We start from the raw sequence: 12,611 nt of genomic DNA on the forward strand, positions 1-12,611 counted from the left end.
ACTACAATTTTAATAGAAAAAATAATGGAAGGATATGATCTATAAAATATTGAAACTTATTTTTTCAATTTTCTACTTTTAAGAAGCTCTCCTTAGGAGATAAAATACAGAAACATTTTATATATGAGTACATTTATAATAAGGGACTTTTTAATAGAAATGAAACCAAATACTGCAATAGAGTCAGTTACCACTCACAGTCACCTGTACAGGGTTTCGGAAAGTGTGACCCTTTACAGAAGCAGGCAGCTTTCTCTCAGGGAGAGCTGGTGGTGTGAACCAGCAACTTTGCCTTGCAACTTCACACCTAACCCAAAGCACCATCAAGGCTTCTTAAAAGCAACAAAAAGGTGATGAAAAAGTAAATAAATTATATAAAACAAATGACATAATATGCAGTTATTAAAAATATCCTTTATATCTTACTTTCCATGTTATTCATACTGATCATACACTAATTTCAAAACAAACAAAAAGGATTTTTAATAACCCAGCTATATAAATATTTGGTATTGAAGATACAAAATGCATACTTAACACAGATTTCTTAAGGACTTCAGAGACAATATTTTTTATAGCTTGAATGCAAAAAAAAAACTCATTTAGAAGAAAATACTCAATTCATATATTCTGTTGGTTCTAACTGGCTTTCCCTCATTCGTAAACGATGGGTATGCATGGAAATCAAGTGAACTAAATAATTTAGTGTTGCTTTTGAAGCTAAAGCAAAGTCTCTCAACTCTAATTACTTTGTGCCTTTGGGTTTTAATTTCTTTACTTCTTCCTCTGGCTTCTCTTTCTTCAGCTTTTTTATTTCCCTTGGAATGATGTCATCAAAAGGATTAAATAAAACCTAAAAAAAGAAATATTTTTAAAATATTATTCCACTTTTTAAAATTTCATGAAAACCTTCATGATATTAGGGTATACATTGCCCCACATAACCATTGTTTGTGTAATATATAAATTTACTGCATAAAGTATTTAACTTACAAACCCTCATTGCATTTCCTCATTAATCTTACATGGCACTAAGTAAGAAAGATTTTATCCCATTTAATAAAAGGAGAAGATATTCAATAAAAATTAAATGACATACAGTAAGAGGAATAAACTCTGGAGTTTTGACTGAAGATCAAATGCTCTCAAAGACCAGTCCTCCTCAAGGAAGGTTTACTATAAATTAGCCATCCCCAGTCGCCTAGGCTATAGGAACCTAATGCTTCTACTTTTCCACTTTTGTTCATTGGATTATCAGCTCAAGGCTCACCTTTAAATCCACTACTCTGAAAAAAATAAAATAAAAAAACCTACACAGAAGTGGCTGAATAAGTTACAAAGACAAACTGTAAGTTATACTATTGATTTGTATAAATAAAGTCTCTATTCAATAGTTTAAAAACCCAAGAGGACTTCAAAAAGTTCGTGGACAAATTGCAATTGAAAGATAGTGAAATTTTCCACAAATTTTTGGAAACCCTTCATAATAACCATCCGCCTTAAGTGACCCTTTAAGTGCTGCATTTCATAACAATAATGCTCCTACCTCACAACTTTTTATTTTGTGTGGATTACGTGGTCTTTCTTCATCATCAATGTCTACTTCTGTCAATCGGAGCATGTTATATACTGTATCCCCTGTCACCTATTACAAGAGAAAGAACATTGCAGGTAGTATGGCATTCATTTTTTTAATTGAGAAAAAAATTGTTAATATCTTTAAATAACTAAAGAAGAATATAACATCATTCTATAAGAGTATATTCCTTTTCATGATCGCTGAAGATGAAATGCGTGCTAAGTAAATGTGGTGAAGAGAGTAGATGGTGCCCAGCTGTCAAAAGATATAGCATCTGAGGCCTTAAAGACTTGAAGTTAAACAAGCAACCATCCAGCAGGGAAGCAAATAAGCCCACATGGAAGAAACACACCAGCCTGTGTGATCATGAATGTGTTGATAGGATCAGGTATCAGGTATCAAAGGATCCAAAACAAATAACTCTATTGATGAGAACAAAGGAGTTTGGAGTGGAGACCCAAAGCCTATCTGTAGAAAATTGGATATCCTCCCACAGAAGGGGTATAAGGAAGGGATGATTCAACCAAGGTGAAATATAGCACCAACAAATCACAATCATTCCTCTAGTTCTTGATTGCTTCCTCCCCTGAATACCATGACCCAGTTCTACTTTACAAATCTGGCTAGACCGGAGAATACACATTCATACAGATAAGAGTTCTCGGACACATGGAATTCAGGATAGATAAACCCTTCAGGAACAGTATTGGGAGTAGCAATATTATAAGGGGAATTATCAGTGAGGGGGAAGGGGGAGAAAAGGGGAACCCATCACAAGGTTGGATATATAGCCCCCCAAACCTAAGCAAACAAATAACAGAAATGTGGGTACAGGGAGACAATGGACAATGTAAGATATGAAATAATACTAACAATATATAATTGATCAAGGATTCACAAGGGTAGGAAGGTGAGGGAGAGAGGGGAAAAAAGAGGAGCTTATACCAAGGGCTCAAGTAGAAAATGTTTTGGAAATGATGATGGCAACATATCTACAAATATGCTTGATACAATTGATGGATAGAATGTTATAAGAGCTGTAAGATGTATGGAAGGTTATAAGACCTATAAGAGCCCCCAATAAAATTATGTGGTTTTTTTTAAAGAGCACTGGTATATGCCTTTAATAATACAAAGAAAGCAATTTCTTGTTAAGGGGGAAAAAGTATGGCTGGAATTCAAGCATTCAATGAACTTTAGAAAATGTCCAATATATATTTCACAGCAGCTTTTATTTCAAAAGGAGCCCTGGTGGTACAGTGGTTACATGTTGGGCTGTGATCTGAATGGTCAGCAGTTTGAAACTACCAGCTCCTTCAGAGGAGAAAGACAAGGTTTTCTACTCCCATAACAGCTACAGTGTCAGAAGCTCAGGGGTAGCTCTATTCTGTCCCACAGGGTCACTATAAGTCGTCATCGACTTGATGGGAGTGAGTTTTGGTTTGGGTTTTTATTAAAAATAAAAATGTATCCTACTGAGTGACAACTCTGTCTTCGAGTACCATACAAAATTTAGACTTTAGGACAGAAAAATCAAATAAAAATAATAGTCTAGTAAGGGCTTTGCAGACTTCATCTCAATTTAATCCTCTCAAGCATCATAAAATTAGCTACCATCATCATCCTTCTTCTATAGATAAGAAAATATCAAATATACAGAGTCAACATTGGCATCCCTTCTGACTTGTAACAACAATGGTATACTTTGTCTCGAATGTGCAGGTTATGCAGTATCAATTACTTAAAAATGATACCCAATGGCACCAATTTATAATATATGTACTTCTTTTTTTTTTAATTATATGAAAATTTCTATGAACATCAGATTGTCTATGGTAGGATATCTAGGAAGAATGTGCCAATGTAGATTTCTTAACCCATGTTAAGTAGTAAGCAACAATACTGCCATCCTAACTGCAGGAGAAAGATAAGGCTTTCTATTCCCATAAATCGTTGGTCTCTGAAACGTACAGGGGTAGTTCTACCCAGTCCAATAGGGTGCTTATGAGTCATATTTGACGCAATTGTCAAGAGTTTTTTTAAAAAGCAGCAATTTTCAAGTTAGGCTAATCTTATTTCTTTCCCTTCCATCACCACAAAATCCAAGTTGCTTACACTACGGGGAAATCATTATTGTTGAGCCAGCAGAGGGAGCTAATACACTAATCAAGTATAACATGGCAAATACTTAAAATACATGAAACCGTATTTGGGGAAGGGTAAAGAATGACTCCCTTTTTAGTAATATTTAAAATTCTAGAAAGAACTTTACTTGATAGGGCATTAAATGTTAACAGCATGAAAATCCCCTACCGTAAAACTCATGCAACTCACTGAGTCAGGATCAACTTAACTGGTTTGCATTCTGATTTTTATTCAATGTATTTCCAGTAAAAATTTTCATTATCAACACAATTTTGACTTTACATTTAAAAGAACTCATGACTCATTCTATCACTTTGTAAAATGATAAATATTTTAGGGCATATTTTTATGAAGGCAGTCCTTAAGATACATTGATCAAGTGTAGATCATAAAAGCTTGAAGAATAAGGTAATAAACCAAATCACAGTTGAAGATAACTACACACTGACCTTTCCAAAGATGGTGTGCTTATTGTTAAGTTCATCTGCTCGACCCAATGTAAAGAAAAACTGGCTGCCATTATCATGAGGACCAGCATTTGCCATGGCAACCAGTCCTCTCCGATTAAAACGCAGCCGAGAGTGAAATTCATCCTGAGGCATAGAAAAGAAAAGCTTTAGTGAATAACCTCCATTACACTAACACTGTTCATATTTCATCAGTCATTCAACTGACCAGCACGGTCCCAAACAACTTCATTAAAACTGAAATACTGTTCTTTAGCTGTTCTTCACGTGTAAGCAAATCCAATATTCATAATCCTATCAATGCCATTCCACTTGATTTAACTAGTCTTTATATATGCTCTATATTTGAATATTTTTAATTTATCCTGTTTTGTGGAAAGCTGCCGACCCACACAAGAGGGAATGGCTTTCTAAGTATTATTTCTTTGTTCTTCATATCCCTCAAGGTCATCTCAGGTTTCAGAACCTTCCATTATTTGTGGTTATCTTGAACTATTGCCCCTTCCTGCCTCCAATTTATATTTCCATAAACAATTGTACTTATCTTGCATTTTAATTTACGCAATCTACTGTGGCAATATTATGTAATCACATTTGTTTCTTAAAGTCCTAAGTGGAATCTTCTCTGAACCAACACGGCTCCCATTTGCCAACTCTCAAAAGAGCAGAAGTAAACCTTTCCACAGTGGTTTTCTTATCATGGGAGTTTTGGTGCACAAGGGCTAAATGCTCAATCACCAGCCAAAAGATCAGTAGTTTGAAGCCTTAGCCACACCACACGCAAAAGATGCAGCAATCTGCTTCCTGAAAGACTTAAGCCTTGGGAACTCTATGGGGCAGCTCGACTCTACCCTAAAAAGCAGCTATGAGTCAGATTTAACCCAATAACAATAGGCTTTGTTATTTTGTTTTTTTGTTTTTGTTTTCTTTCTGGATATGAAAGGGCTACATAACATATTCTCTAGTCTTTTAGTCTTAACAGAATTTCTATCCACACCTGAAACTGGACTGACCTCTAATACAGTCATCTTCTGTCACCAGTTCATTTCTTAAAGGGAGTTGTCATTAGCAAATGATTCTCAAGAGATCTATACTCAAAGAATCATAACTGTCTGGAAATGGTTACATTATGTTTAATTAGAAATGACCTAATTTTAATGCTTTACAAAATAACTATATAATCCTAAAGTACTAAAGCAAAAAATTTCATTAGGTTGGAATTATCTAAGAGATTTCTCTGTTACACCATAGGATAGAATCCAGGAATGTTTCCTACTAGACAAAAGCTCTAAAGTCATGATATACCTCATCCTGGAAGGATATAAAACAGCGTCACTAACTATGACAGCTGAGATTTTAAAAGTCATTCCACATTTTCTAAGGCCATTATCATCTGGAAATTAAAGCATGTAAGTGAAATATCTTTCTTACCAATCACACCATGACCCAGGAAAACATAAAAGGATATGCTAGACACAAATTAGTATAAATTAGTATAAACAATTAGTATAAACACAAAGCCTTCAAAACTCCTATATTTTAAAAACACTGATGTTTCCTCATTCAAAGAACATGCCATCAAATTCATAAAAGTGTAGCTTTTAGCTTTTACTTGAACCCTCTCTTATTCTAACCATATTATCCACATTAGCTCATTTTCTTCTTAGTTACCGTATATACTCAAGTATAAGCCAACCCAAATATCAGCCGAGGCACCTAATTTTACCACAAAAACTGCATTAAAATTGTGCTGAAAAAACTCGGCTTATACGCAAGTACATACAGTATATGTTGGGAGATAGGAAATCATAGATATTTTTGATTAATGCAGCTTTTACTGACTTTTTAAAAAAAAGTTTCCTCCTTCTGTTCTTGTACCTATTCCAGCATGCATTTTGTGCTAGTGTTTTTTTTAAAATGAATTAGATGCCTTATTTACATAAGGTGCTTTAAAATAAATTAGCATATGTAAAGTTGTGAAAACATACCTTCCTATCCATAGAGTTCAGAGAGTCAGACACAGGCAAACATATCTTATACTCTTCTCTAACCTTTTCCTCGTGAACATCTTTATCTCCATCTGAATTCAACCTAGCACAGGAGCCTAGCTTGAGACAACTCAGAGAAAACTGCTTGATGAGTAAAGCATTGCTCTTATTTCTGTATAATCCCACGGATGTGTCAGGAATCCGCTTTTGTACATAGTACTCTGAATTGTTTTCTTTCTTCTGTGTCATACAATAACTTTTGATAAGCTGTCAAAGTTTAATTGCAAATGAACCATTATTCAACCTCACCTTAAACGGGGCTCCATAGATAGAATCACCACCGGTTCCTGTGCCGGTAGGGTCTCCTCCTTGGACTATAAAGCCAGGTACTACTCTATGAAAAATGGTGTTGTCATAATAAGCTGAAAAAGAATTTAAAAAAAGAATTGCTTAATGTTTATAGTAATCAGAGTTAATACAACCAGGGGTACAAGATTTTTATTTTCCAGAATGTTAACAATTTCCAAACTCAAATCTTTTCTTCCTTACTAGATTTACTCAAAATAGCACATATTTCTCCTATAGAAGCCGGTATTGTTGTTACTTATTATTTCCATGATGATTTCAAACTCTGGAATCCAGTTTTCAAAATTAAATATCGAGTTTAGCTATAGATCAGTTGTCTCAACTGGAAGGATAAGAACAATTTTGTCCCCCAGGAAATATCTGGAAACATTTTTGGTGATCACAACTGGGGGATGCTATTGGCACCTAATGGGTAGAGGTAAGGGTTACTGCTCAACATTCTATAATCCATAGGATAGTTCTCAGAAACCCAAAAGGTACAGACTACCCTGTTCTATAGGGTGACTCTAAGTCAGAACTGACTCAATGGCAGTGAGTTTGCTTGTTTTGTTTTTAAGAAGAATAAGACAAGTGTATTACTGAAAGAACCTGCCTGGAGCCATCCACTGATCACCAACACATATTTAAACATGTTTCATTTGGAAGAAACCTATACAGGTTGAACTGGAATCCTAGTAGCAAAACACTTTGACTTACCCTCATATATCTTGCACATCTGCACACTCTCAAGACACAACTAATAAATAATAAAACAATATACAACTGAGTTCAATTAGATACTGTTTGCTAAAGGGTTGGAAAAATAACTAATATATATAGATAAGTGTATAATATGGGACTTGTGAACATACATTAGACGCCATAGACAATCTCCTGAAACCCAGAACATCAGGAGACTGCAGGAAGCAAAACAAAGTTATTTGGGTATGGTAAAAACATGACATTTTAAGAAGTAAAGTAAGAGCAAAGAATTTAGTAGAAGTGGAAGCACAAAAATCACAGCTTCACTAGATAAAAAATTTTTATTTTAAAAAGTAGCAATTATAGCCAATATGCACATGAAAAGATGCTCAATATCATTAGTCACTAGGGAAATTCATATGAAAACTGACATACATTACTGGGGGGAATGAAAAATGGTCCATTTTATAGCAGTTTCCAAAAGTTGGGGATACTGCCTCCTAAGGGATGCCAAAACCACTCAGCAGGGGCTGCAAAAGCTTTACCTTGGGCTATAGTATAATTTTCATTGCCAGGGGAAGTGCTGAGCATTTTTCTTAAAGGGAATGGTAGGCTAAAAAAGTTTGGGCGTGAATGGTTTAGAGATCCCTCAAAAAAATTAAACATAGAATTGTTACATAATCTAGCAATTCCATTTCTAGGCATGTACCCAAACAAATTAAAAGCAAGTATTCAAGCAAATACTGACATATGACTGACCACTGCAACACTATTCAGTAACAACAACAACAAAAGTCCAAATGGGGAAGCAAACTATGTCTATGATGGGATGAACAAATACACCAAATGTGGTATATCCATAAAATGAAACATTACTCAGTCATAAAAAAGCAGAAATGAAGTACTGATACATGTTTCAAGATAGATGAGCTTTAAAAAACATTATGTAAAGTGAAAGATGCAATCTATTTAGAATAGTTAAATCCACAGGGGTTGCCAAGGGTTAAGACAAAAAGAGACAAAGAGTGATTACTTAATGGGCATAGAGTTTTCCTTGGGTGATGAAAATGTTTGGAACCAGAGAAGGGATGGTTGTATAATACTGTGAATGTACAAAATGCCACTGAATTGTGCACTCCGATGGTTCTTCTTCAAAACGGAGATACACATATTTTGTCACTGAATTTCAACATTGTTTAAGAACATTTATTTTCCATTGTTATATTGTATCCAGATCCATTGTTATATTGGTCCTTCCATTCACCTGGTTATAGATTGCAATTTACAATTCAGTCTTTCTAATGTTTATGAACTTTCACTTTGCAAACTTTGAGCTTCTCATTCTTTAAAATTTCTTTCCAAAAACAAGTCTGGCTTTCCTGTGTCTCCTGTGATTCTCAGCTCTGTTAACAGCTATATGAGGAATCTTTGTCAGAACGATCTGTCTGGCTCTATTTCCATCCTGCCTGCTATAGCAATTATTAATAATAGTGTTTGCAGATGTCTTGTCTGTTTTCTTTTTGAGGCCTTATTTTTGGCAGGGGGAGTCTAAGTGCTTTTTTATTCTTTGAACCTTCCCTTCATAATTTTAGTAAAGGGCTTGTGGAAACTGGAATACAAAGATTTGTGGAAACTAGAATACAAATAAAATGGAATTTTTGAAGACCTTTGGTATTTATTAAGGAGTCCCGGTGATGCTGTTAGATAAGCATTGGGCTGCTAACCACCAGGTCTGGGGAGAAGGCTGAGGCTGCTGCTCCTGTGAAGATTTGTGGCTTAGGAAGCCTAATAAACGGAAGATTTGTGGCTTAGGAAGCCTAATAAACAGTCGGCTTGAGTTAGAATTAACACAACGGCAGGGGGCTTGGTGTGGAAGCCTTGTATTTATTATAATTGTCTATTTGGAAATCTTTTACTATACGCTACTACTGGTTGCTTTTAAATCTTTCACAGCTTGCCTCTATGGCAAAATACCATTTCATAAGACTGAATAATTTTGTCTGGCAGAATCTAACAAATATTCTCTACATACCAAACTATTTCTAATTTACAAATGAACGTCCTTAATTGATTTCTGGGTTTGTACTTACTAAAATGGTATGGCTATAGAGGTGGCAACTTTTAAGTCATACTATTATGGTAAATACAAAACCCAGATTATTCCTTTATAAATCTGAATGACAATGAGTTGCCACTCCTGATGATATTCAAAACTAGGTGCAATGCATTCAAAAACTCAAAAACAAGCTCCAAAAAAGTGTGTAATGTTTAATTTCCATAAGAGAATATTCTGAAGGAGAAAACATACAGGCGAACATATAATTCTGTAAAATTTTCAAAAATAGTCACTAAGAGAATCCAAATGTAAATATGTACAGACATATATGTGTGTATGATGTGCATATATATTTATACATACATTTATATATGTATGTGTAGGTATACACATATATGTACATATACTTATGTATACACACATGCACATATATATGCTATAGGTAATAATATCCCTGAAGGCTGGATAGAAGGCTTTGTGGAGAGAGTTCCACTTTAAGCAGACATCAAAAACTGGGAAAGACTTGAAGAGTAAAGAAAGGAGAGAGCATTCCAGAAAGGAGAACTGTATGCGGCTATGCGTGAAAGTGGACAGGGAAGAACTGCGAAGAAGTCAAAATAATGGTCAGTTGAAAGCATGTGGTGGGTGCAATGAGATATACAGTGAGAAATGTGGGACGTCAAGCTGTGTATGGGGTCAAATCCCAAACTGTTATACACAAGAGGGCACAGAGATAACTAATGAATATATAAGAAGGTATAATGACTAATAATGAGAGGAAGACAAGGTAGGAGGTAACTGCTGTCATACAGATGGAAGGAGTCTGGGAAATAAATTGATTAGGTTTGGGGTTTTTTCTAGTTTAGTTAGAGCTTGAAGTCCTTGGGTGGTAAAATTTAAGTGCTCAGCTACTGAGAGAAACACTGGCAGTTTGAAACACACACACACACACACACACACACACACACACAAACACACCCCACACACAGCCTGGTGAGGTGCCTTGGAACAATGGTCTTGCAATCTGCTTCCATCAAGCTCTAAACAGGAAAATTCTATGGAGTTCTACTCTGTATCACATGGGGTCAATATGGGTCAGAACTGACTCGACAGCAACTAGTACTTGGTCCTGACTGTCGTGGGTTTGAGTGCATACAAATGTTCATTAGAGAATTAGAAATGTAAAATTAGAACTAGGAAGAGAAGAAATACGGTTGAAGTTTATTGAGATGAAATGAAAAACTGAACAGTGAAGAGAATATGGAACTAGAGGTAATTTGGGGGAATGCTCATAATAGAGGATGAAAGAAAGAAAGAAAGAAAAGCTGGTAAAGAAGACCAAAAAGTCAATGTATTCCTTAATGAGATATATTGTTTTGTTTAAAAGTACACAGATTATTTGGAAAATAGTTTTCCTCTCTCCCAATTTCCTGACATGTAGCTCAACATCATATCACTCATATCAATATAAAATCTTTTCAGTGCTGTGAAAAATACACTGCAGTTTATTGTTAAATTAACAACAATATATCCTGCTAAATAAAAAAAGAGTTATAGTTACCTTCCAAACAAAGCTGAATAAAATTTCTGCAAGCTTTAGGTGCTTCTTTAGACCATAACTCTATGTCAATATCTCCAGCTGTCGTTTTCAACAAAACCTGTAGAGAGAATATTACATTGTTACATTATCAATGCGCTTGAGATTCAGTGGAATGGAAATTCATTTGTGGCATTCATTATCAAGTTTTTAAATACAAGTTGAAAATACTGCATGACTTTTGTTGTTAATACTCAACAAAACTAAAAAAATTCGCAACACCTCATTTCCCATAACATTTAAAAAAATAATTTAAGATTTAAGAAAATAAACATGTACCTCCTTTAATCACAGATAAAACTTGTTTGTTTAAAAAAACAAACAGATAAAATATGTTTGTTTCAATAACGGGGGTAAAAAATTAAGAAATTAGATAACCAATGATTCTATAAAATTATGACATATTAAAACAATTTCATAATTATACTTTTACATATAAACACTCTACATGCTCATTTAAAACCATGTTATTGTGGATTTTGTACTTACTAAAATAGTATGGATAGGTGGTAGTTTTAAGCCATCGTTTTAATAAGGTACAAAAGCCAGATTTAGATTAAGATTATTGATTAAGTTTATTCCTTTGTAAATGTGGCACAGCAAGGATATAAGTACAAGGAGTCCTGGTGGCATAGTAGAATACATTGGACTCCTAAGTACAAGGGCAGCAGTTTAAAACGACCAATCATTCTACTGGAGAAAGATGAAGGTATTTACTCCTGTAAAGACTTACAGCATTGGAAGTCCACAGGACAGTTCTACTTTATCATATAGGAAAGCTATAAATCAGAATTGACTCAATGGCAACTGAGTTTTTTGGTTGTTATTGGTTTGTTTGATTTTAATAGTGAATACTCAAACAATCATTTGATAGCTTCTTTTATATCAGCTCATAAAGACTCTAGTCAGAAACTGATCAAACATGCAATCAGTATGCAAAAGTTGAAACAGAAAGGAAAGAACAGTAGTTGGAAAATATGGGTTTGGTGGTAAAAACTAAGCCAGAGATTACATGGTAGAATTTTGCAAGGCCATTGACTTCTTCATTGTAAAAAACGATTCCACTAACACAAAAGGAGACTGTAGAGGGGGGTTTCTCAAGATGGAATACACAGAAATCAGATTACATCTGTGGGAAAAGATGCTGGAGAAGTTCAATATCAGCTAAAATCAGGCCACGGGCTGACTATGGAACAGACCATCAATTTCTCATATGTAAGATCGGGTTGAAGCTGAAGAACATGAAAACAAAATAGGACCTTGAGTCTATCCCACTTGGATTTCGAGAACATCTCAAGAACAGATATGAATCATTGAAAACTAATGACATAAGTCCTGATTAGCTGTGGAAGGACATCAAGAACATCATTCATGAAGAAAGCAAAGGGTCATTAAAAGATACAAATAAGAGGATTCAAGATGAAATCCAGTCTATGATGCTAACCTTCCAGACACAATCGTTGAAGACAAAGCAGATGCATAAGCAAATATGGTGAAGAAAGCTGATGTTGCCTGACTATCAGAGGATATAGCGTCTGGGGTCTTAAAGGCTTGAAGATAAATAAGCGGTCATCTAGCTCAGAAGCAACAAAGCCCACATGGAAGAAGCACACCAGCCTGCATGATCACAATGTGCCAAAGGGATCGGTTATCAGGCATCAAAGAACAAAAACTTACATCATTGTGTGCTCACCTCCCTGATACGATCGCTAAAGACAAATGGGTGCATAAG

The 12,611-nt window shown here is 35.0% G+C and overlaps 1 protein-coding gene across 6 annotated transcripts in view; it reads right to left on the reverse strand.

Moving 5' to 3' along the window:
* CWC27 (CWC27 spliceosome associated cyclophilin) overlaps positions 1-12,611 on the reverse strand; it is a 302,723-nt gene that overhangs the window by 272,429 nt on the left and 17,683 nt on the right. For all 6 annotated transcript variants that reach the window (XR_006679578.1, XM_045285120.1, XM_045285121.1 and 3 more), the window contains exons 2-6: positions 10,844-10,940; positions 6,489-6,601; positions 4,174-4,317; positions 1,547-1,645; positions 750-853 (exon numbers count right to left, since the gene is read on the reverse strand). Coding sequence is in view for 5 of the 6 variants with exons in the window: in XM_045285120.1 (XP_045141055.1) it covers positions 750-853; positions 1,547-1,645; positions 4,174-4,317; positions 6,489-6,601; positions 10,844-10,940 (557 nt within the window). In the remaining variant the exon portion in view is untranslated. The remainder of the gene's footprint in view (positions 1-749; positions 854-1,546; positions 1,646-4,173; positions 4,318-6,488; positions 6,602-10,843; positions 10,941-12,611) is intronic.

The sequence above is a fragment of the Echinops telfairi genome, unplaced genomic scaffold (genome assembly GCF_000313985.2).
Source record: "Echinops telfairi isolate 266 unplaced genomic scaffold, ASM31398v2 ScPeMD7_7469;HRSCAF=8507_1, whole genome shotgun sequence".
NCBI classification, from domain to species: Eukaryota; Metazoa; Chordata; class Mammalia; order Afrosoricida; family Tenrecidae; genus Echinops; species Echinops telfairi.